The 26,785-nt window shown below is 39.2% G+C and overlaps 2 protein-coding genes across 4 annotated transcripts in view; one reads left to right on the top strand and one right to left on the bottom strand.

The window, feature by feature from the left end:
• Nucleotides 1-26,785, top strand: part of CTNNA3 (catenin alpha 3) — a 2,053,326-nt gene that overhangs the window by 597,223 nt on the left and 1,429,318 nt on the right. The gene's annotated exons all lie outside the window — the stretch shown is intronic.
• Nucleotides 4,202-26,785, bottom strand: part of LRRTM3 (leucine rich repeat transmembrane neuronal 3) — a 242,504-nt gene continuing 219,920 nt past the window's right edge. Inside the window, exon 3 of the mRNA XM_069101883.1 lies at nucleotides 4,202-5,244. Coding sequence (XP_068957984.1) covers nucleotides 5,035-5,244 — 210 coding nt within the window. The 3' untranslated portion in view covers nucleotides 4,202-5,034. The remainder of the gene's footprint in view (nucleotides 5,245-26,785) is intronic.

The following is a 26,785-nucleotide window of genomic DNA, read 5'->3' as shown; positions in this document are numbered from 1 at the left end:
TCACTAGCTTGTTCTGACCTTCCTATGCTGTCCAGTTGTAGGCATATGAAACATAGTAATGATTCCCTTTAGGGGCAGCATGGGGCCTACATAAGCCTGTAACTTCAGAAGACTTGTTCTTCCTGTGTGTAGATGAGTTGGTGTGTTAAGTTTGTGGCCAGCTACCCTCTGTTGGCATTTCTACTAACGTCTTCCTTTTGTGTCTCATTGTGATATGCAAGTGATCCTACCAATGGAGTATAAACTTTGGCTGGGGCTACCAAGTCAAATAGGCTTTGAGTGGGAGTCTGGTTACAGACTGAGTGTCTGTTGTACAAAGACCTGTCTAATTGCAGGCGCAGCTGGGTAGGGCAATAGATAGAGTGTACACGTGGAAATCGGGAAGACCTGAGTTCAAATCCTGCATCGAATACTTACTAGTTAGGTTATTCTGGACAAGTCACTTAACCTTTCCTAGACTCAGTTTCCTCATCTGTAAAATAGGGGTGATAATAGGGTGGGAACATTTTCTTCCTAGGGTTGTTGTAAGGATGAAATGAAATACTATTTTTAAACTGCTTTTCAAAACTCAAAGTGCTATATAACTGCAACCTATTGTTATTAGTAATAATTAAATTCAGAAAAAATTTATTATCTAAAGGTTGGTCACCGAGAAGATGATTTTTTCTTAAAGTACAGCAAAGCACAATAACATTTATTAATGGAGGAACAGGGGTGCTATTAATATCCCTAAGTATAAAAAATGATCACACTGAAAATATGCATCCTTGAAATATTCTGAATGGTGAAATTTGGTTAAGAACACTACATAATCTCTAAGTGTAGTGAGTCAGACTGTATTTAGTACAGGCATTGGAAAATTTTACTTTTGGGATCTCTGTTCCACTTGCCAAAGTTCTGTCCCCATCTAGTCTATCATTCATAGAAATGATCACACAACCCAGGTTGAGTCACTCCTTTCAAAGGCCTTTAGGGTAAATGGGTAGGAGTTGCCATTTTTAAGACCATTAAAGGCCACTCCAAGCATGGATTATTCCATGTAAGAGAGCACTGGACTTAGAAGTTAGACTGACCTGAGTTTGAATTCCTCATATATCTACAAGGTGTTTGATCCTGAGCAAATCATATAATTTTCTCAGCCTCACTTTCCTCATCTTTAAAATGGGGATGATAGGGGCGGCTAGGTGACATAGTGAATAGAGCACCAGCCCTAGAGTCAGGAGGACCTGAATTTAAATTCGGCCTCAGACACAACACAAAACTAGCTGTCTGACCTTGGGCAAGTCACTTAACCCCAACTGCCCTACCTTCCCCTCTTCAAAAAGCAAAATAAAATAAAATAAAATAAAATGGGGATAATAACAGTCTTTACATCACAGGGTTGTTGGGAGAATTAAATGAGACAACATCTGTAAAGTGCTTTGAAAACCTTAGAACCCTGTATAAATGCTAGCTATTATTATTTTTCTTCTTATTACTATTATTACATTATAGAAGGCATACTGATATACTTGGGGAATGAAAGGAAGTTTCAAAATTGATAATCTTTATCAGATGAGAATATATGTTAAGTGCTTCATAAAACTTAATGCCCTATAGAAATCTGAACTACCAATGTATGACACACAGAAAGTATATGGCCATGTACTAGTGTTGCCATTATCAGTTCTATTTTAAAATGGCAAGAACACACACTTTGGAATCAGGAGACCTGCCTTTAAATCCTACCTCTACCATTTACCATCTTTGTCAAGGTTCAATTTCTCTGGGACTCAGTTTCTTCATCTGAAAAATAAGATTGAACTAGGACTCAGGGGTGAGGAACTTGTGGCCTCGAAGCCATATCTGGCCCTCTAGGTCCTTGAGTGTGACCCTTTAACTGAATCCCAACATCACAGAACAAATACTCTTAATAAAAGGATCTATTCTGTGAAGTTTGGATAACCAAAGGGTCACATGTGGCCTCATGGCTACAGGTTCCCCACACCTGGCTTGAATTCTAAGGTCTTTCCTACCTCCCAACTTGTGGTCCTTGGATGGTTCTTCCATCTTCATATTCAATTGTCAAACTCATAAATTAGTTTCTTTTAGAAATTCTTATTAGCTTAATTTTAAATTTGAGAAATCCTCTGACTTCTAAGGGAACACTATTATCAGATAGTGTACTTTCCATAATATCTGAAACTTGTAAATCTAGTTTGTGTGAGCCATATTTTCAAGGATGTAGATTGCTTCATATTTTTCTGAAAGCAATTTTGAATGCTTAAAAAAATAATTTGGGGAAGGGGCAACAAAAGACAGAGACAGGTTTTGTGATGCTCTTAAAGAATTAAAATTCTTCTGAAAAGATTTTTAAATGATGGAAGTTTTCTGCAAATGTGCACTTCTATATGCATTAATTTTTGTTCTTTGGGGTCAAATAGAGAGAAAGTTGCCATGAAAGAAATCTCATTTGATTGACCAAATTCCCACTTAGTTTCAGAAAAACTGTTAAAAAAAATCTCTGATTAATGGAAAAATACATAGGTTCTTCATGTTCCCTCTGCATGAGAGAGACCCCAATTTAGAGAGGAAGAAAACCCAGGCATGGATCAAAGAAATTAGAAAAAGGGGGTAGGGGAGAGAGGTATGGAGATGAAAATTTTGGCTTTAAAGTGCCAAAAAAATTCAAGTAACAAATGATTTATGTAACAAATGATTTATGCAAAATATGCTTTGCAAATTGGGAATGCTAAATAAATGATACAAGGCATTCCATCTTGACATTTTCTTCCACTTGAAATCATGAATTTTCATCTCTTTGTTCGATATCCTGCATCATTTTTCAGCCCTGCAGTGCCTGAAGTCTTTTTACAAACATTTGCCCTATGATTTTCTAGTTCATTTTCCTTGAAGCCATTCTGAAGCTCTGGTGTGATAAACAAGGAGAAAACATGAGTTTTTTGAATATATAATTTTCTGTTTGGAGGAATACAAAATTTAAAAAGTTTTGGATTTAGTTCTCACCTAATTTGTAGAAATACTAAGTGTTTCCCATTGTTTTTCCTCCCAGCTAGGTTGCCTTATTTTTAGTTTCCATTTCATGAATATAAAATAACATTATTTAAAAATAATTTCCCCCTAGTGCAGAATTAATAGAAACTTGCAGTATTAGAAAAGTGGAGGGTGCAGTAATTGCTACCATATGTCTTTAAGATGTCAATATTAAACAATAACCTGTGGGAAGCAAATAACGGAAATGAGTCAATTTCATGTCCTGAGTAGCCAATTCCTTCAATGCTTAAAAGTCAGGTTTTTCCCAACCTGATCTGCATTAACCTTCAAGTTCAGTTCTACACCCACTCTGTATCCTCTCTCACAGTTGTGGGTAAAATTATTTTTTCAGTTACATTTTGCAGATGAATTAGAGGCGACCTCTTGCTAAAGACATTAACCCAAACTGTTTAGAAAATGGTAGACATGGTTAAACTGAAATTTTAGCAAAAAAATATTTTCCCATTGTACAGACATGTTGAAATCATCATTGGATGGCCAGATCTCTTCTTCTGAAAATCATACAAAAAATACAACTTCCCTTACCACTTCCCTCCCCACCCCCCCCAAAAGAAAGGTAGAAAGAAATAGTGGAACAAATAAGGGAGGAAGGAAAGAAGGAAGGAAGGAAGGAAGGAAGGAAGGAAGGAAGGAAGGAGGGAGGAAGGGAGGGAGGGAGGAAGGGAAGGAAGGAAGGAAGGAAGGAAGGAAGGAAGGAAGGAAGGAAGGAAGGAAGAAAAAAAGAAAAAAAGACATAGTCTTCCTTTAAGGTTCCCTAAATATAATCTGATCAATTCAGAATTAGACACCTTTGTAGTTTTTTAAGGGTAAAACTCCTTTGGAGAAGCAGCAAGGAGTAGGGGATAGAAAGAAACAGGAAGGCCTCGGTTCATGTCCCCAGAAATAAAATAATGCCTAGCATTTATAAAATACTTTAAAGTTTGCATAGCACTTTCTATATGTTAATTCATTTGACATACTATGTATTAATCAATTATACTATTAGCAAATATTTCCCGACTGTTTTCCACTTTAAAATGTATGAATGTATCTCTTGATCCCATCATTGCCTTTGTCTCTAAAGATGCCCTGCCAATACATTGGCTGACCTTCAACATCAACACTATATTACTCAAAAGAATAAAATAATGAGTCATTCATTCAGAAATGTGTTGTTAAAATATCCCTCTTTATCGTTAACATTTTGCTGCTTAGAAACTAGGCTGTGATTCAAGGCAACAGGAAGTCTGAGAAGAACCATTAAAAAAAACACTCCTGATTTTCATTTGTAAGGAAAAAAAAAGTCTATGTCATTGAAGAACCTCTCTCAAATTTGAACAATTAAAATTTTCCCCCTTTGGTTAATCTATTACTTCTGGAGGGAGTAGATAAAATTCTACATAGTAAGCTTGGTAAAAATAATGTAGGATCTGTTTGCCCATCACCAATTCCCAGAGTTGAGTTTTCTGGGCCCCAAAGCAGTAACAAAACCAGTCCCTAGAAAATGGAGTAACTCGGAAGAACACAGGAAAGACTCATTGTTAATTTAAAATTTTAGAAACAGAAATTTGTAAAGCAAAATGTAATTAAATCATGGTACTGTACATACCAATTGCTCTCAATAATTGAAACTTTACAATATGAAAAATACATTAGCTCTGTACAGGTTTTTTTTTCTTTTTTTCTTTCTTCTTTTTTTTTAACAGGTAGGTAGGATGAGTTCTGAAAAAAGATTCTTTTGTTTTTCCCCAGGGTCATACTCTGTTTAAGTCAAAAAAATACTGCACAACTTAGCTAATTACAAAGTGTCAACTTGAAACAATTCTTGTCTCCTCAATTTCAGGTCTCGCTCTTGGATCTCGGTTTTTTTTTTTTTTTTCTGTTTTGCTTATTGGAACTGGGGTTTTCGGGAATCCATAATAAAACAACCAAATCTTCTCCCTTTTTGTCCTTCGGGCAACATAGAGTTTGGTGGTGTCCTTCTGCTCCCAAAGAGCTTAATTAAGCCAGCTGTTGAGTATGTTCACTGATTCGGGCAGCTGTGGTGATTGTGCTCAGATCCAGGTCAGTCTCTAGGTGGGTTTCCATCGTTTCTTCCTGTGCATTCGTTTCAAAGGGCTTATGAGAGAGAAGCTCATGATGCACCCCACAGTAACTGATTGTGGGCTGGTCATAGGCGAGAAAGGTTGACACATTCATTGATAAAGGTATCTAGAGAAAAATGAATATGAAAAATAGTCAGTTATGGAACGAATGATAACTTCAGAACCTGAGGTTGGTAGCCATGGAAACCCTAGCTTGAGAACTACTCTGGATGTGTACTGCTCAAGGCTTCCCCCATGGAGTGTTAGTAGAGTACCAAATGCTGGGTGAGCATCAGCCTCATTTCTTGGGCCTGATGTGATCAGATTTCTAGAGTGTGGGAAGAAAGAGCCCAGAGGCTGAATTTCCAGCCTCTGGGAAAATAGAAATAGCAGCCCAGTTTACCAAATGATACAGAAAATAATAAGCACATGGCTGGAAGAATGAGAGGAAATGCCTTCTGTAGTTGGAAGGAAAATGGATTTTCAGATTTCAAAATAATGATTAGTTGTGATTGAGTTGTGTTATGGAAATCAGCAGGCATCCACAGCACAATAGGTGATCTGGCCTTCTCTGACCTCTAACTCCATTGTTCCAGGGGATTTGTGATTGTATTTCTTGCAATACTTGTATTTCTTCTGTATTCAGGCTATTCCCTCCAATGATAAGAATTACAACACTTCTATGTCTACCCAATCTTTTTAAATTTTGTGCATGTTTTTGTTTTTGTTTTTGTTCATGTAAATTCTTCACAGGGGATTCACCCACTCTGCTAGGAGTCTTTCTATCATTTTCTTGACACTATATGCATGCCAATGAAGCATGGGAGATATTCATCCAATGCCCAAAGGATAGTCCCTAAAATCATATTTATTTTAATTTGAGTACTCACTTGTTCATAAAAGTAGAATTCGGAGACAACTGAAGGTATGAATTGAAGTGGTAGGGGAGGAGTATCTCCTAAAATACTAGGGGATCCTCATCTTATTAGGATGGTTTCAGTTATACATAGAAAGTTCTTATAATAAGGATAATAAGAGATTTCATGTGTGTGTGTGTGGGGGGGGCGTATACGTGGTGTGTCAAGCTCTTATTGTCTCATTTATCATTTATAGAATAGAAAAATGTATCAGGATATTGTGAAGGAAAAGAAAGAATTGTTATGAGAAAAGAAAAAGCACATATTAAGAGCTAAAGCCAAACTATGCGACTGAGCCAGGTAACATGATACTTGGCAGGAAACTTGACCTAATGAGTCATGGTAGGGCCATGATCTATAGGCACAACTGGGGCAGAGCAACTGCTGCAATGCCCAAGGGCACTGAAATTTAGAGAGTGTTGATAGCATTTCAGTAGTATAGAAACAATCGTGCTCAGTTCCTGGTTAGCAAGAATAAGAGATTAAAATAGGGACCCGTGTGAATTTTCTCTCCACTCCCCCCCAAATTGCAACTGGGGCAGGGGCCCCTCAGTATTCTTTTACTTTTGATTTCAGGAAATCTTTCACTTATTTTTGTTCTGTATATCAAAATTGCTATTTACAGGTCTGTCCAAACCCCATCCCTTCAACCCCAGTATCCAGTTTCCTAACGTTCTATTTAATAACATGGCTCTATCAAATGGAGCTGCAGAAGATGTTTGACTTTACCGTTGTGTATCCAGTACCTAGCACTATGTGTGGCAAACAATAATTGCCTAGTAGCCGTGCTTGGCTGATTAATTGCTTCTCTTTATGGGAACCTGCTTGGATGGAAACTAGCCATTCATTACTGGTGATCTGGGTGCCAAGAAGACCCAAACTCCTTGAAACCACCCAGATCCTTTCTTTCTTTCTTTATTTTTGCACTAGGCTGAGACAGTAGAATCTGCCCTTTTCTATAGATGGAAGATCAATGCCTCATTAATCTAGTTTACCTACTAATTACTTACCTTACCTACCCTGCCCTCCCCTTTCTCATCCCTTCACCTTCCCTATTAGCTCCCATCCTCAGGATTTATTCCCTGTTAAAGAGAAACTTGGTTGTGAGGAATGAGTCCTTTGTTTCCTTTCTCCAAAATTATTTCCTGCTTCTTAGATGATACTAAAGGTATGACACATTGATTATGACTGTAAATTTTGGTCCTCGCCAGGGAAAAAGATAATCTAATACATCAAGTTAAGCTGTCATGAACATCTAGTCTTGAGTTTAGCCAATTTTTGTTTATTCTAGACCTGAAAATAGCCGAGGCATGAATTGGTGACACCATGATTTTTTAACAGTCAAATCTATTGAAATATAATAAAAAAAAATTCTCTACTAAACCCTATTCTTGCTAAGGTATTTCTTGTGTATTGATTTAAAACATGCAAATTTTCATAATTGTGGATGGACTAGGGAGGATAGGGGAAAGAATATAGGTCATGGAACAAATGAATTGCTGGAAATGGAGAAAGTTAAATATGGGAATGGCCAGAAACTAGATTTATTAATGCTGCTCATGAGGCTCCCAATAAGGAAAACAGATCTCTAAAGTGACTTCTAGGTCATATATTTTTTGTACTATCTGTGAAACATTTTTTGTTTGTTTTCATTCTATGTTATTGATGGTGAGCATTACCTGATCTAATGTAAATAAGTGTAATGGGAGATTATGCATTAATCACCTTTTGAAATTTCTGCTATCTAGGCAAATGAAGAACAGTAGAAAATGTGGCTAACCATATTTTATATCCAGTTTTGTAAGATGTCAGGAGCGTGGATTAAGGATTGCAGAGACTTTAGTGCTCATTTAATCTATTACTCTAATGTTACAGATAAAGAAACTGAAAGCCAGAGAAGGGAAAGTTTTTTGTTCAATGACTTATGGCTGGTAAGGTGCAACCCTTAAGTAGATTAATACCCATATGCTTTGACAAAAACCCTACTGTGCTTAACAGTATAAATGTATAGGGCCCTTTTTAGATACTGAGTTGGTACAAGCCTAATTCATTCCACATTAACCCCAAGACTGCATGTAACAAATAATAATAATAATAACAATAACATTTAAATGGCGCTTTTAAGATTGACAAAGCACTTTCCATATGTAATTCATAATATAATGCTAATTACATACTGATAAAATATGTCTTACTTTTCTGTTTGTATCCTTAGCACTTAGGAAAGTGATTTGTATGTAGTAAATGCTTAATAAATGCATTTCCTCTGTGAGGACTGACTTTGATAGGTGGGACTCCCCTCAGCAATACAAGGTTAGAAGACAATTCCAAAGGGCTCATGATTGAAAAGGCTATCCACATCCAGAGAAAGAATTATAGAGTCTGAATGGAGACTGCAGCAAACTACTTGGTCTCTCTCTTTTTCATTTTGTTTTGTTTTGCTTCTTCTTCCTCATTATTCATTCCATTGGTTATAATTCTTTTTTTACAACTTGACTAATGTTTAATGTGAAGGTATTTGTAGAACCTATATCGGATTGCATTCCTCCATGAGGAGTGGGGGTGGGGGGAAATTTGCAAGTCAAAAACTTTTTTTTTTTTTTAAGCAATCGGGGTTAAGTAACTTGCTCAAGGTTACATGGCCAGTTATTGTTGGGTGTGGTGCTCAGTGTCTGAGCCCAGGATTCGATCTCCAGGTCAATCCTGACACTGGAGCAGGTGCTCTTACTCACTGAGCCACCTGGCCGCCCTGACTCAAAAACTTTTGATACTGAATGTTGTAAACTAATCATAAATAAATAAAAAAAAAATTCATTTCCTTTTATTCATTTCACCATTTCAGTTGATGTTTACAATAACCCTGTGAACAAGGTGTCATTGTCATTTCCATTTTAATGATGAAGAAATTGAAGCCAGCAACTGGGGGTATTTCTCCTAAATACAAAGGCAAGACAGTGCAGTGAAGTGAGAAGGACACAAGATCTGAAATCAGGCAACTGAGGCTTGTTCTGAATTTAATGATGACTAGCCTTATGACTGTGGTCAAGTCATTTCACTTGAGACACTTGGTTTCCTCTTCTTTAACATGAGATTCTAATATTCTTAGAACCTCACAGGTAAACGATATTAGATTACATAAATGTGATTTGTTATAGGGGTATATATCACCATTTTAACTTTTCATAGCTTGAATGAAAATGTGATACTTCTATACAAACATCGCATGGAACTTGTCTCAAATCAGGCTTTTTTATTTTGGATATTTTTTCATCCCCTGCATCAAAAACAACTGTCCTACCCTTTCTATGTAGAAGGAACTGTTTCTGTGCCATTACCTGGGGCTTTGGGCACTCTCCAGATGCAAGGGAAATGCTCGGGGAGGAGAACCTATCTGTTCCAGATACAAACGCATGAACCATCTTACATATTAAGTGATTAGTTTCCATTGTGACCCAATCTGCACTTCGTCCATTACTTAGGGGGAAATTAGTATGAATGGCGAATGCTCCTGAGTGTGGGAGAACAAAATTTATGCTATTCTAAAGGCGCTCATTTTCCAGAATAATAGTATTCACTGACATATATCTAATAATTTTCTATTTCATATAAATGATTGAAACTAACAGGATAAATGCTAGCACATATACACAGAGAAGCAGAGAGAAAATGAGCCTGAGAGTCTGAATCTGGAAATTCCTTCCACTTTTATTGATCTGTTAAAACTCACAGGTTTAGCCAATTGTCCAGGGGCAGTGAGAAGTTAAATGACTAACCGAGAGAGAGTCATGCAGCTGGGAGGCTGAGCAGTTATGTGCTGTATTGGGGAGAATGGTAGATGTGGGGGCGGGTAGACCTTGACTGAATTGAGCCTCAGCCACTTAAGAGCTGTGTGATTCTGAGCTTCACTTTTCTCAGCTTTAGTGTCCTCAACGTTAAAGCAGGGGTAATAATAGTGCCTCTTTTAGACAGTTGTTTTGAGGATCAAATGAAAGTGGTTTGAAAGCTTTAAAGAGCTATATCAATGGTAGTATATCATTACCCCCACCCCCCCATTATCATCATCATCATCATCGTCATCGTTGTTGTCATCGTTGTCGTCATCATCATCATCATCATCATCATCATCATCATCGTCATCGTCAGTTTTTAAGTGACAGAGGCAAGACCTGAATCCAGGACTTAGTTTTAACTAAGTTTTTACCTTAGTTTTAACCTGACTTAATGACCCTTTCATATAGAGATAGTTTCCTGGGGTGGGGGATACCCAACATGCTAATACTATCTACCAACCTAATTTTCAACCCTTCAAAATTTTAGTAGATTAATTCCAATGAGTTGCCTGAAGCACAAAGAGTGACTTACTAAGTCACTCGGTAACTTTCAGAGGTTGGGATTTGAAATCAGGACTTCCTGACATTCATCCATTAAGCATTTAAGAAGGACATACTATGGATAAGGATATGTGTTAAGTACTAAGGACTCCCAGAAACATACATATGAGGAAAAGAACGATTCATGTTCTCAAGGAACAAACATTCTACATGGGTGGGATGGGGAGAAAGCAGATACACAGAGAAGTAAATAGAAATATTTCTATTTTACTGAGTTTTATTCTACTTAAGAAACATTTCCTAAGCAAGAAATAGAATTTCCTGGGAAGAGGGTCACTAACACCTTGCAGTGGAGGAAGGGAGATCAGGAAGGCCCCATGAAGGAGATGATGCTTGAGCTGAGCCTTATAGGAAGCCAGGGCTTAGAAGTGGTGGACAACCTGTGCAGAAGCTTGGCTTGGGGAGATAGGATGTTGTGTATGCCGAAGAGCAAGGATAATGATCCTGTATCAAGTCTGCCCCAATCTTCCCTGTGTGGAAGTATCATAATAAATAACTACGTGACCCAGTGGGGAGAGTTCTGGATCTTTGGAGGTCAGTAAGATGAGTTCAAATCCTGTTCTCAGACACTTACTACCTGTGTAACCCTGAGCAAATCACTTAAGTGTCACATGCTCCAATTTCCTAATCTGTAAAATAGAGATGATAATTGCATCTACTTCCTGAGGTTTTTGTCAGGATCTAATATTGAAGACTTTGCAACTATGTAAAAATTAGCTATTATTACATGTATACATGTGTACATAGAGGCTAATGTACTCATATACCTAAACATGCTACATAGCACAGTGGACAAAGTGCTGAACCTGGAGTTGAGAAGATTTCTCTTCTTGAGTTCAAATACAGTCTCAAACACTTACTGTGTGACCCTGGGCAAGTCACTTAACCCTGTTTGCCTCAGTCTCCTCATCTGTAAAATGACCTGGAGAAGGAAAGAGCAAATGACTCCAGTATTTTTTGCCAAGAAAACCCCAAATTGGGTCATGAAAAGTCAGACAGGACTTGAAACCACTGAATAACAACAATACCTAAACATACACATGCACACATGCTGTTTATTTCTAGTGCTCTAGTAAGAAATAACAGAACTCAGACCTTTTGCCAGAAAGTAATCATTTAAAGTGAATCTATCGGGGTGGCCAGGTGGCTCAGCGAGTAAGAGCACCGGCTCCAGTGTTGGGATGACCTGGGGATCAAATCCAGGCTCAGCTACTTAGCACCACACCCAGAAATAACTGGCCTTGTAACCTTGAGCAAGTTACTTAACCCCAATTGCTTAAAATAAATAAATAAATAGATAAATAAATAAAGTGAATCTATCCTGCTGCTTTGAAGATCAGATGACTTTCTAAGGCTAAAATGCTACTGTAAAAAGTTGGGTTTTTTTTTCTGCTACAGAAATGCGAAACCCCAGGGCAATGTGTACTTACTTGCTAAGTTTTATTTACATAAAGAGGCTTTAAAAATAATAGTCATCTAAAATACTTTTTGTCGGTTTTCTTTTGGTAGCTTGCCTGCTGTGTTAAACGTAAGCCAGGAAAAAGAAACTTTTTAAAGGTAATAAATGGATTGTCTGCTATTATTCTCAGCTCTATTGTAAAAGGTAGTAACTTGGGTCCCTTCCTTTCCCCCTCCCATCATCCACTTCCTCTAAATGAATAGAATCCAAACCATTGCTCTGGGCTCCAAGTCATTTGAGATCAAGATTCCCTTCATTTCTGAATACAGCTTTCCCTATTGTGTGGCACTATTCATGGGCCTTTATTACATTATTTTTACCCATTGCCTAAAGAGCTTTTCATCTCAGATTATTTTTACTCATTAACATATTAAACCAAGAAAAGCAGGTGTTGCTTTCATCATAACAGTTGTACAGTGTGCACAATTTTCTCTAATTTAGCCCAAATTGGCTACATTAGTGCCATGTGGAATGCATACCTGGGGGGTCTCCCTGTTCTGGGACTCCTTTGGAATGATATTTCTTGGTCTTTGCCTCAATAAGCTTGCAAGGTTCTAGGACCTTCTCCTCAATTTTGCCTTATGGATCACAGTATTCTATTGACATTTAGTACGCATCCAGGAGGCACTCTGAAGGGCCTACTATGTACCAGACAATATATTATGTCATGTGAAAAGCAGTCTGCAGGGTGATGCTGATTTACTCTGAAACACACAGCTGTTTGATGCTTCTTAAGTCAATTGCTCAGGCAGTTCCAGAAGTCTCTCATTTATAGAATGGTTGCTGTGGGTATCCTAGAAGACTGGAAGGGATCTTAGAGACCATCTGGTCTAACCCTCTTATTTTACAGATGAGGAAACTGAGGCCCAGGGAGATGACGTGGCTTGCCATTGATCACACAGATAATGAAAATCAGAGGCAGACTTTGAACCCAGGTCCTTTGAAAAATGAGGACTGGTCAGAAGGGGTGCTTCTAAGAAGCCCCTGGGGAAGCAGAGAAGACAATTTTAAGCTGTGACACTGTGGAAGGGAGAAAAGTGTCTTTGGTCACCCAAACGGTGCTAAGCACAGGGCCTGGCACATAGTAGGTAGGTAATAAACCTAGTTGACTAGATTACCTTAATTCTTGATTAACTTAGAGGACTTCTGAACTCTTTCCAGGGCAGGACAATGCTTTAATACCTTGGTTTTTCTCTTTATTTTAGGGGTCCCTCAAGTGCATTAATAAAATATATTACATTTTTTTAAAGGTAGTAGATTTTGTTTATTTGTTTTTGGAAAGAAACTACCTAATAATGACTATGTCTTTAACTAGTGGAGAGAAGACCCGGCTGAAACTCAGGAGGAAGCCTACTGTAGGAAAAATCATGTAGGGTCTAGACTCCCAGGCTCTGAGTTTGAATCCTGTTTCTGCCATTTAATAGCTGAGTTTATTACTCAGCTTATTTTATTACACCTATTACATGAAGGAGTTGTATGGAAACTCCAAGCACTCTTTTGGCTCTAAATTTATGACCTTTAATGCAAGTTTAAAAGTACAGCAAGTCGGGGCGGCCCGGTAGCACAGCGAGTAAGAGCACCGACCCCAGTGTCAGGATGACCTGGGGATCGAATCCGGGCTCAGACACTTAGCACCCACCCAGAAACACCTGGCTGTGTAACCTTGAGCAAGTTACTTAACTCCAATTGCTTTTTAAAAAAAATACAGCAAGTTCCTTGGTCTTTCTAAGCTTCAGTTTCCACACCTGTGAAATAGGTATATTCCTTGTCCTTATATCTCACAGGATTATGGTCATGTGAACTTGAAAGCAGTGTAGGATTGCAAGCTGTTATTAGGAAGACTTTTATAGAAACAGAATGATTCTATACAGTGCATTCCCTGATGCCTCAGTTATTAGTAGGGCCCCTAAGTCATGCAGTGGAGACAGCACTAGTCTAGAGTCAGAAAGCTCTGAATTCAAATTTGACTTCAGACACTTATTAGCTGTGTGACTCTGAGTAAGTCACTTAACCCTGTTTGCTTCGATCTCCTCCTCTTTACAACTAAATAACAGCAGTAATTGCTGCTCTGTCTCTCTTGAAACTCCTTTGTAGCAAGCAGTATGTGTATACTTTCTATACACTTGCTTTTCTAGATCTTTCCCCTGGAGGATCGTAGCTCCTCAAGGACAGGTGATATTTGAGTTTGTCTTTATATCCTCAGCACCTAGTGCACAGTAGGCACTTAATAAGTATTTGTTTAATTGAATGAGCATAATTGGTCACTTTGAGTCCATTCGTTTTGTCCTATCAAATGGCCCACAGGGCTTTGTGGGCCCACAGTGAAACATCTAACCCTCATCTCAGCCCCAAACCCGAAATATGTACTGACCCAAAAGTGAAATGTTTTGAAGGATAGTGAATCCAAGGTATCTTCCAATGAAGAAAAACATGTGTACCCCTCGCTTCCTGTGCCATTCCATGATCTCCCCACCATTAGTTACTCCTCTGGGTTGTTAGTATTTAGAGAAGCTGTTAAAACATGATCATTATCAGCTGTACATATTTGGTTGGCTCCGTACTGTGCATCTCACTTTTCTACATGAAGGGGGGAAGAACAATTATAGGACTGATATAAACAAATCCTGAGCCAGAGAATGAGAATGTATCGGTATAGAGCTCTACGTTAGGAGAGCCCATATCTAGTCCAAGGTACAAGACATGGAAATCGGGGCAAAGACAGCAGAGACAAAGGTAGGCAACACTCTTGGACATTATCTACTTAAATGTCAGTTCTCCTCCCATGAGGCATGTATTGGCTCTGGAATCAGAGAATCCCAATTCAATTCCACATTGATGCTTTCTACCTGAATGACTTTGGTCAAGTCACCGCCTCCTTGTGCTTCATTTGCCATATCCATAAAGTTGTGGGGTTGGACTAATTCAGCTACATAGATACTAAGGCCCATTCCCATTTTTGACTCACTATCCTAGCCCCTATTATAGCTTCATGCACTGTATGTAGTTTGGGAACATGTGTGTGAGGGTAGATGGGAAGGGGTCATAATAGCTAGCATTTATGTAGCCCATTACGGGCTGCACGGTGCTTTGCAAATATCTCCTTTGATCTTCACAACAACCCTTGGAGATAGGTGATATCATTGTCTCTATTTTCCAAATGAGGAAACAGAGAAATAGAGGCTAGGGGACTTGTCCAGAGATACCCAGCTACATCCGAAGGCACTATTTGAACTCAGATCCTCCTAACTCTATGAGCAGCTTTCTTCCCACTGTCACTTAGATTCCCATGCTCACCCTCCAGATCTCTTCAGTTCTTGTTCTCATTTATGCCCTATCTCTTGGATGCCATGTAAGTGCAATTGGTACAGACCTATGTGTATATACTCTCATTCTTTGGCTCTGAGACTATCCACATCACTCCTGGAGGTCCCCTCTTCCCCATGTAGAGGGTTTGGGCAGTCAGTACTCTGCCAATGAGATATTTCCATCTATCAAGGCCCTACTATCATCCTCTGCAAAGCGCTGTATCCATCCATGGGCCAAGAGGCAATTGGTAGTACAATGGATAGAATATTGGGCCTGGAGTCAGGAAGACATGAGTTCAAATCTGATGTTACATACTTACTAGTTGTATGACTCTGGGCAAGTCCATTAACTTCTGTTTGCTTCAGTTTCTTCAAGTGTAAAATAACAGTTTTAATACTACCTAATTAGCAAGGTTGTTGTGAGTATTAAATGAGTTGATATTTGTAAAAAATGTGCTTAGTACTATCTCTGTACATAATAGAAGTTTCAGCCCTTATTCCTTTCTCCCTCTGGATCATTAGGACTCAGTGCATGCACTTGCAAACTTGCTAGCTGTACGAGAACTGAGGGACCCTGTCTCCAAGTGCGGTGTCACTTTTCACTACAATCCCCATTTCCTTTAAAAAAAAACAAAACATCTATTTTATTTTAAGTTCCAACTTATTTCTCTCCCTTCTCCTCTTCCCCAAGCCACTGAGAAGCCAAGGAAAACAAAATCTATTGCAAACACACACACACACACACACACACACATACGCATACATATATAGTTATATGAAATAAATTCCTGGACTAGCTATGCCCTTACCCCACTAGCACTCCTGCCCCCCCCCAAAAAAAAACAAAGAAAAAGAAAGAAAAGAAAATATACTTCAATCTTCTCTAAGTCCATCAGCTCTTTGTAGAGCTAGGTTGCTGTTGTGGGAATGCAGATTTGGAAGATCTTCCCTGCCCCTAGGCTAATGAGCACCTGGAGCCTGGGGTGGGAGGCTTGTTTTTCAGTAGATACTTCTTGATTGGCCAGTGGGTCCAAAAGGTTGTTACATTCTCTGAGCCAGGAGAAGGCTATATAAGCCCTGATGTGTAGCTTTGTTTTGGGACTCACTTTGAGAAGTGTTCTGTGATTTGATCTGAATTCTGGGAAGCCGTTGTTGAGAGTCCCCCAGCTTTGAAAAACCCAGATGTGGAAACCCAGATGTTGACTGGGTATGGATATAATGGTTGGACAGTTTGGAAAGCTGTCTACTTGATCTGTTAATGTCTTGATAATTCTGTCTGTATATTTTGAAGTTGGGGTGCTGACCTTTTTCCCCTGAATAAGGTAAACGATATATGTCTGACTGATTAAAGTAAGCTTGTTAACCCATTTTGAGTTACTTTCCTTTAACAAAGCAGATCCAAGAACCTGTGTGAGCAGCCACCCTGGAGATGCTGGGGTGCTTGCTGCTACAGTTGCACGTGTCATCACCAGTTCTTTGGAACTGATCATTGAATTAATCAGAATTCCTAAATCTTTCCATGTTGATTATCTTTACAATATTAAGAATCTCATTTTCTAAAAGAGAGGTTTGTCTGATGTAACAACACATTTATTTTTGGGTGACATATGTAATAATCCCATACTCACCCTCAAGTTTGCTAGGCATTCACACACACACACACACACATACACACACATACAAAGAAAGAGACAGAGGGACAGAGGGGAGAGGAACGGAGAGAAGAAGAAAGGGGAGAGAGACACACACAGAGATAGACAGAGAGGTAGAGAGAGACACACACAGAGACAGAGACAGAAAGAGACACAGAGAGAGAGCTCTTTTCTCCTGGGCACTCACACTCCTATTAAATGCTCAGGCACTCATAGTCATTCCTTGCACTTCCACACACTTTCTGTCCTTCCCACCCCTAAACTCTATTTACCACATGCTTTGTTCCTGCTGACCAGGGGCAGGTTTTCCAACATACCAACTCTCCCAATTACCAGCACCAGGGTCAGCTCCTGACACTGCTTCACAGCACAGAGTTAGGAGGTATTCACTGATTACAGGCACCTTTCCCCTCCTCACACAGCAGCATGCCTTGCAAGTTGGGCATCCTGAGTCGAACACTTTTTGGATCCCATAGTGTTGACTTCAACGCTGAAAACATGCTGATTATCCAGACTTGACCTGGCTAGAGAACTCAGAGCAGTTAGACATCACAGCATGCTTGTTGACTCATTTTTGATATCTCTATAACCTGGTTCCTGAAATATGTCTTATCTCTATGGTATGGTCTGTTTTACAGTACTTGAGCATGGCTTTAACTTGGACTGGATCCTGTTTGGCCCATTGGTTTCTCTAGGAATGAATCGCATAGACTTTCAAAAAAGACTGACTACATTTGGGTAGGATAGACTATAAGCTTTGTCTTTGAGAACTTTTCACTTCTTCATGTTGTCTTATGACCTGATCTGAGGAGCAGGTTAAAAGCAGTAAACCTGGGACAAGTACTTTGAACAGAGTCATCAACATACTATTCTGGTTGGGCCAAAATTGCATTTTTCATGGAATTAAGACTATGATTACTGGAGGTTCCTAGTGATTTTGCAGCAGGGTATAATGCTAATAAACTTAGAGGATGCCAGAGCTAATTCTGATAAAATTATGACTAATTATATAATGCATGTGTATCTAAATATTTAGATATGAACATATCTAAATAAAGATATGTGTATATATACACACATACACACACACACACATATATATATCTATACACACACATATGTGTATGTTTATACATCACATATATTCAGGAGGTCTAAGAAGTAGAAACCTTTAAGGAAATCATCTTTACCTTTAGAAAAGTTGAGTTAGAGTTATTTGTTTATGGAGAGAACAGGGAGACTAGCCAAGTCAACAAGTATTAGGTATACTAAGCTTGTATTGGAGAGAGTCTGAATACTGGCTTGCTTTTTACTCACTATGTGACCTTCCACAGGTTATTGTCACCTCACTGGACCTGACTTTACTTGCCTGTAAAATGCTGTAGTTGAACTAGATGACCTTGAATGGTCTTTCCAGCTGGAGAGTGCTGATCTTATGATCATTCTTTATACCCTTCCTCTCAGGATGGACAGACCATTGTATCAAGGCATTATTATATTGTCCCATAAAATTTAAGCTTTTATTGTTAGGATTTACTTGAGAGTGTTAGTAGATGCTGGAAAAGTAACTCATTGCTTACTTTTATAGACTCTTCAGAGTTTATGGAGTTGGCACTCAGCATGGATTTGATTTATTTCTTTAAATAACATTCTAGTCTGCAAGCTCCTTAGGATACTAGCTGTTAATTGGTGTGAGTACACCAGAATAGTGCCTCATTAATTTCCATTACCTTGAATCACAGAATCAGATAATCTCTGGTTTGGAAGGCCATCTCTGAGAGGCCCCTTGGCCCTACTAATAATGTCTTTTGGAAACATTCTCCAGAAGTCCTTAATTAAATGGAGTAAGCTTGATGCTATTCTAAAACAACTGAACAAAAGGGAAGGGGGAGGAGGGAGATCATTTTAGATGATAGGATTTAGAACTGGAAGGAACTTTAAAGTTCAGCAGCCTTATTTTACAGATAAGAACACGGAGACCCAAAAAGGGGCTCTGACTTGTCCACAAGTGCGAAAAAGAAGGACCAGATTCAAGCACAGGTCTTCTCTTTCAAGATCTCAATCTTTAGAGCTTCTATTTATTGTTCTTGGTTCTTTCCTGTGGAAGTATTGCAAATCAAAATTCCTCTTTCACAGGATGCACTTTTTAAGTACTTGAAGATAGCTCTCCTGAACCCCTGCCCTCAACCTTCTCTTCTTCAATCTAAACACCCTCATATCATTTAACTCCTCCTCCTCCCCATGGGGCCCTTCACCGTCCTAGTGGTGAGCCTACTTTGAATGCTTTCTAGCTTCTTTCCTAAAATGTGGAGGCCAGAACTGAACACCACATTCTATATGTCGCCTGACCATGGCAAGGGTGCTGTGGAATAATCTTTTTTTTTTTCCTAAATTCTTCCTTTATGAATGCAGCCAAACAAAGCACTGCCTTTCTGGCTACCTGGTCATACTCTTGACTAAAGTTGAACTTCCAGTCACTAAAATCTCCACATCTTTTTTTTTTTCAGATGAACTTAACCATGCCTCCCTTTTTTGTAATGAGGGTGGCATTCTTAACCCAAGTACAAGGTTGTGTTGCTAATCTTAGCTAAAGATTTTAGCCCTTTGAGATAGCTTTGAATCCTGACTTTGTCTTCTACTGTGTTACCTCTCCTTCCTAACTATGTGTCATTCTCAGTCATCTAAAAGAGGAGATAGACTTCTAAAAACTCAAATGACTCTCTTGGCTTGGTTTAAGGGAAAGTGCTAAGCTTAGTTCTATGGCACAAGGCCAAGGGTAACTATTTCTTACAAAGCAAAGTGTTTCAGTTGGCTATCTATTCTAGTCACATACTTATTAGCATGTCCTGTTCCCTGATCAGAATGCTAGGGTTTTCACCACTGATCGCTTCTTAGGGTTGTCCAACGGTTCCACTTGTCTGGGAGCCAGGCAAAGAATAGCCAAGCGGGGCTGAGTTTCTTAAAGCTCTTGCATCTCTCAGGTACCTTATACTTAGATATTCTCCCCCTCCCACTCTGATGAGTCAGTGCTGCTCTGAGTGACCATTGGTGCACATTGTCAATAAACATCTCCTATGTACCAGGCACTGTGCCAAGTTCTGAGGCTACAAATATGGTTCAGTAGATATCATTTTAGTCTTGTCTTTAGTCTTTAGATGACAAAACTCAAAGTAAGAAGGAAGAAAAGGTATAAACAAGTCTCAAATTCTTATTCTTGTGGTTCCAGCACAGGGGCTAATATTCTAACCCTTGAATAACTTGATAGTTTTGGATGCTTCCTCCATCCAATTCAATTCAGGCAATATTCATGAAATACCTGAACCATTCAACATATTGTACTAGATGGTAACAAAGATAAAACCTTCCTCTGTTCCCAACACACCTATGTTCTAATGGATGACAGAAAGGGATCTGTTTTCATTATATGAACCAATTTAGTCAGTAAGTCAGTAATCATTTATTAAGCATCTACTATGTGCAAGACACTGATAAGTGCTGAGGATACAGGAAGAGACAAAAGACAGTCCCTGCCCTCAAGGAGCTCACATTCTCATGAGAACAAGCAAACAGATATGTATAAATAAGTTCTATATAGGGAAAAGGAAATAATTAAAAGATGGAAGGACTTAGAATGAAGGGGAGGGGTTGAAAAGGCTTCCTGTAGAAGATGGAATTTGAGTTGAGACTTGAGAGAAGCCAGGGGACCCAGAAGGTAGAGATGAGGAGCTGGAGCATTGCAGGCATGATGGTCAGCCAAAGGAAATGCAAGGCTGTCTTGTTTGAGTGACAGAAAAGAGGCCAGTGTCACTGGATTAAAGAATATGGAGCTGGAGAATAAGGTATAAGAAGACTGAAAATTTCAGTTTTATTCATATAGCATGAACCTAGTACTCATATAGTATGAGCCTACTACATGCTATGTCTGTGCTTAGATATGGGAATACAAAGAAAAAAGGAAAATAGTCCTTACCCTCAAGGAGCTTACTGGGACAGAAGTGAGGAGAAAGTGCATTCATACTTATAGAAAACAGTGTGCAAATTGCAGGAGGTGGGAGCCTGAAGTTAATCTTCAAGGGAGAATCTAGCTAGTCAGGTTGGGACGTAGACAGGGAGAAGGGGAAGTGGAGGATATATTATTGGAAAGATGAATTGGAACTAGATTGTGAAGAACTTTAGATACCAGGTTATTTGTACCTTATCCTAGAACAGTGCTAAGCACAAAGTAAGTGCTTGATGAATGTTATTCATTCATTTATCCTAGAGGCAATAGGAAATTGCTCCACATTTCAATGTTGCATCTTACCAAGACTTTGAGCACATGTCATCCTGGCCTGGGTTCCTGACCCCTTTGCTTTCATGCATCCTTGCTGCCCTCATGGGATACTGCCTCTGAAGACAAAAATTATAGCCTCTTTACAACATAGTAGATGGTCTTCAGGCAATGAAGGATTGACTCATGCTTTTGTGCCTAATCTGGTGATGATCTTCTTCAAATATTGCTAGATTAGGTCCCCAGAAAATCGACATAGAGTTCTTCAGATTGTCCATCCTTGGATTTTCCTAAGATACTCTTTCCAGTCTCTCCCTTTTCCTCTTTCCTTCATGTTATACTTCTCTCTGTACTAGACATCATTCCACTCCTTCCCCTGTAGACTGTGAGCTCCTTGAGATCTGGGGCTGTTTCATTCTACTGTCCCTAAGCCAATGCTAGGACCATATTGGTGCTTAATAAATATTAGGTGAACTAAATTGAAGTGTGCCACCAAGCCCATGATGGAAGTTTTTTTCGGGATAGTAGGATGGGCCAGATCTTGTGTTCACCCAATAGCTTCTGGGAAGCCAAAGTCATATATATTTAGATGGACATATTATAGATCCTTCAGTCCAGAGTTTCTTAGCCTGAACAGGACTTTAACAATATACTTTTTTTGCCTTTTGGAGGGCAATTGGGGTTAAGTAACTTGCCAAAGGTTACATGGATAGTTTTTTTTTTTTTTTTTTTGTGTGTGTGTGTGTGTTGGTGCTAAGTGTCTGAGGCCGGAACTGAACTTGGGTCCTCCTAACCAGCGCTTTACTCACTGCACCACCTAGCTGCCCCCCTTTAACAATATTTTGAAACCTGCATTTATTTCATTATAATTGGTTACTTTCATAATCATATTTTAAATGCATATAAAGACCTGATTTTGAAAAGGAGTTCCTAGACTTTATCAAGACAAAGGGGTCCATGATAAAAAGAAATTAATCTCTAATCTAAGGAAGTTCTGTGACTTCTCCAAGGGCATGTGGCTAACAAGCCAAAGAGCTGCTATTTGAACTCAGATTCTTTGACAAAATCCAGGACTTTTTCCACTTGTAGTCATTTCTGTGCCACTGTGAGACACTGGATCAGGACCTCAGTGGGAAACAGGACTCTCTGCCCCAGCCAGTTTTTCTGACAATTTCATTTCTTATCAATTTCTGACATCTGTGATTTACCTTAAGATAGAATTGAGATCCTGAGCCCCATAGCCTAACACATGAGCTATAATACTGGAGATTTGTTTATCATTAATAAGTATTCATCTAGTGCTTATTATATGTCTGGCATGGTGCTGGGAGCTGCAGATTAAAAGAAAAAACAAAACAAAACAGATGCTACCCTCAAGGACCTTACATTCTATTGGGGAAAAACAATGTGTCCACAGAAAATTAAGGCCAAAAATATACACAAAGTAGACACAAAATAATTTCCTAGAGGGCACTAGGGACTGGAAGGATCAATATAGGCTTCCCATAGGAAGTGGATTAGATTACATTCGAATGTAAGTTCATTGTAAGGTGAATTATTTCTTTATATTTGTATTCTAAACATGCCGGGCCCATAGTTGGGATTTATGAAGTGAATTGATTGGTAGGAGAGAAAGCCTAAGTAAATCGAGAAAACCATTGATTTGAGGATAGAGTTCACTGTAGACAACTTCTCTGCAGATACAAAGACTGTAGGTAGAATATTATCTATTTGAATGTATCTCCCTAAGATAACTTCTCATCACATTTGCTTGACTTTTAGACCTCTAGATTTGAGTGAACACCTAAATTTTTGTTGGATGTTCATATTGAAAATATGATTTAAAAAAAAAGAAAATTAAAAGTAAGAGGGAGAGAATCTTCAAAGACTAACACCACCTTCTTTTTCCTCAGGGCGTTTTCATCAAGCTTTCACTTGGCTATTTATGTTCTGCATGCCCTAGGTGGAAGTTGCGGAGGGGCAACTTTGTGCTTAATGTAAAAAGCACTTCATAACAATGAGAGATACCAGTGAGTGGTGTGGGCTGCCTTGAGAACCTGTAAGTTCCCCCTCATTGTATTTGTTCAGGCAGAAGATGAAAGATCACTCGGTGCATCAAATTGAGAATGAGATTCTGGTTCAGGAGGACCAGCCAGGAGGTGCAGTGAGTAAGAGCACCGGCCCAAGAGTCGGGATGACCTGGGATCGAATCTGGGCTCTGATACTCAGCACCACACCCAGAAATAACTGGCCATGTAACCTTGAGCAAATTACTTAACCCCAATTGCTTAAAAAAAAAAAAAGAGTTCTGGTTCAGGTATGGGTTGAACTAGAAGGATATTGAGAACCTTTCCAACTGGGAAATGTTTCTTTGATTATAATATTAGCTATCTATGTTGCAGTCTCATAAAAATTCCTCAAATCCAAAAGAACATTAAAACAAACCAACACCCAACCACAACAGAAACCATCCTTTTTACTTGAATGTTTTCCTCAGGTGATTTCCACCTTTGTCCACTGCCTCTGTTCCTCCAATCCATTCTACACCTGCATCTCCCAAACTCTCCTGTTCTTCTTTGGTCCTCAGCCATTTGTGATCCCCAAGAACATGACTGACACTTCAAAGTTCTATAACTAGTAATGTACCCTCTGTGTTTACCCTTCTGCGAGACTCTACATTTTATTATTATTACACTGAAGGAAAGCAATGTTCTTGCCTTCAGGAGACAAGGGAAGTTCCCCCAAGCTGTGTTCATTTACATGCAAATCTCTTCGTATGGCTCCAGGCTGCTGAAATCTGTCCAGCTTCCAGGTAGAGTGATAGGGCCCAAATGGAGATCAGGGTCCAAGGGCCCCATTAATCTTGATGTTGGACTTCCAAATCCCTTTCTTCCTACTGTGATGCCAGAGAGGTTGCAACTGATAATCAGTGTGTAAAATCTAACTCTGCTTTGTATCATGGGCAGGGTGACTTCTACAAAGGGCCCACTTATAATGATATAAAGATTGATTTTCAGCTCTCCTCCCATAGGATTCCAAGGAAGAAATTTGCTCGTTCTATCAGAAAAATGTTATCTGAACTTGTTGGCACTTGAGACAGTGTACTGACTGTGAGTTCCTTGACAGCATGGACCTTCTTAAACTTTGCTTTGTATTCCAAGTCCTTAGGACAGTACGTGGCATATAGTAGGTGCTTAATAAATGTTTAATTGACTATTAGAACCCTCTTACATATGAGTGAGTAGATAAATAAAAAGCATTATCAAACACTTGTTTTGTGCAGAAGACAATGCTAAGTACTGGTAACAGGATGTCTAATTAAAAAGAGAGATACCGCAAGAGTCCTGTGTTGAATTGGCCGTTCCGTCTGGCAAAGTCCTTTGGACTTCTGCTAAGGCCTTCTGACATACCAGCTGGCATAACCAACTACCTCCTTTCTCCCCCTTCCCCTCCGCACCTCCTACCAAGGAAGCTCCCCTCCAAGGTTTGCTGTTGTCATTGCGACTCCTTAGAATAATGTTGGCTTCGTTTTCTGTCCATCCAGGCTAGGCAGCTTGCACTGCTCCTTGTAGCATATGGATACCCCTGCCATGAAGGAAAAGTCCCTGTTCTTCCTGTCTGGATGTCCCTACCATTAATCCTAGTAGCCGCCTGTCTTTTAAGGAATTGGTTTTTCTAACAAGGACAACTTTGACTATTGTGTTTTTCTTTGCTTCATCTTACCTGGTTAACAAGTTTTCTGAAATTACTGGCTCACAATTATTTGGTGAATTGAACAAGAAAACAATTAGGTATGAAGAGTTTCCACTCCACAATATCAAACATGGCCAATTTGTAACATTGCTTCCATGATTTCATTCAAGTGTCACCTTTATGGAAACTTCCAGATTTATTCCTCCCTACAGTAAGGTGGTGCAGTGGATAGAGTGCTGGGTTTGGAATCAGGAAGGCTCATCTCTCTGAGTTCAAATCTGGCTTCAGACATTTACTAGTTGTGTGACCTTGGACAAGTCACTTAACCCTGTTTGCATCCGTTTCCTCATCTGTAAAATGAGCTTGAGAGCGAAACGGTAAACCTCTGTGGTATCTTTGCCAAGAAAACCCCAAATGGGATCATGGAGGGTTGGACATATCCAAAAAACTTAACAACAACAATGCAGGAAACTTCCATGGCTTTGAGTTCCCAACATTGTGATATACGGGCAAGATTTCAGGGATTACTTGACTCTTATGAGCCAAGTGTTTCCTCAAGTATGAGAATGGTGATGGGGCAATTAGGCAGTATAGTGCTAGACTGCTTGACTTGGAATCAGCAGTGCTCCATCAGACACTTACTAGATGTGTGACTCCAAGCAAGTCATTTAGCCTTTGTCCCTCTGGGTTTCCTCATCTGTAAATTGGGGAGGAGAATAGCACCTATCTGCCAGGGTTGTTGTGAGGATCAAATGAGCAATAGACAAGTTACATATGTATTAATTGAGCAGACCAGTAATGGACACACTTCTAATTTGCTATTGAGTTTGTTCTTCTTTTATCAAGGCTAATTTGTTAGTCCAATTAGTGCCATGAAGTGCAACTTGTAGGTGTCAATAGCGTAAGAGTCTGTCTGAGTCACAGTTGCTGGTACAAAATACAGGATTTACAGAATTTATGCATATTAAATTTCAAAAGCATTTAAATTCATTAGTGTCCATCAGTGCAACCCATGCTCTCTGTTAAAAGAAACAAGTGATTATCCTTGACACTAGAATTATAAAAATGGAATAGAATGGCATTTACTAAGTACTTCTTCTGTTTTGGCTACTGTTATAGGAATGGAAATCTGAAGATCTTCCCTGACCCTAGGCCCTTTGATAGGCTTAAGTGACTCTTAGAACCTTCCTTGATTTGAAAATATAGTCTGCCCCCTAATAGGCTGAATGTTTTCACATGGAGCCTGTGGTGGGAGGCTTGGTTTTCAGGAATGTCCACATCTTGTTACTTTGTGATTGGCCAGGGGGTCAAGGGTGTTGTGACATTCTCTGAGCCAGGAGAATGCTATATATATATATATATGTCCTGATGTGAGGTTTCGTTTTGGGGCTCACTTTGAGAAGAGTTGAATGATTTGACCAGACAAGACTCTGGGCAGCTGTTGAGCTCCCCGGCTTTGAAAACCCAGATGCTGGTGCTTACCTCCCTAGTAACTGACTAGGTATGGGTGTAATAGTCAGACAGATGGAAGCCTGTCTGCTGATCTGTTTCTCTGTTTGTAACTTCTACTTGAAAATTGTTTGTATTCTCTGAAGTTCAGGATGCTGATCTTTTTTCCCCTGAACTAGGTAAATGACATGTTTGTTAAAGAAAAATTGTTAACCCATTTTGAGTTGCTTTCCGTTAGACAAGCAGATCTAAGAACCTGTGTTGGCAGCCATCCTGGGTATGCTAGGGTGTTTGCTGCTGCAGCTACTCTGCTGAGTTACGGGTATATATACATAAAAGGGAAGATGCTATTTGTCCTTGTGAAGGAGCTTGCATTCTAATAGAGGAAGACAACATATATAGGGGAATCGTGGACAGGAAACAGCAGTATGATGGCATTGATTTTGCTATGAAAAAATCTGAGTTCACAGATTTAAAAAAAATTATTCTTCCTTTGTATGAAAATTAACTTCTTTGTGATTTCTATTTTTGA

The sequence above is a fragment of the Petaurus breviceps genome, unplaced genomic scaffold (genome assembly GCF_028583685.1).
Source record: "Petaurus breviceps papuanus isolate PSGF00001 unplaced genomic scaffold, PetGlider_PUasm1.0 490, whole genome shotgun sequence".
NCBI lineage: Eukaryota > Metazoa > Chordata > Mammalia > Diprotodontia > Petauridae > Petaurus > Petaurus breviceps.
The sequence above is the reverse complement of the archived record's forward strand: the minus strand, read 5'-3'. Positions and strand labels throughout refer to the sequence as shown.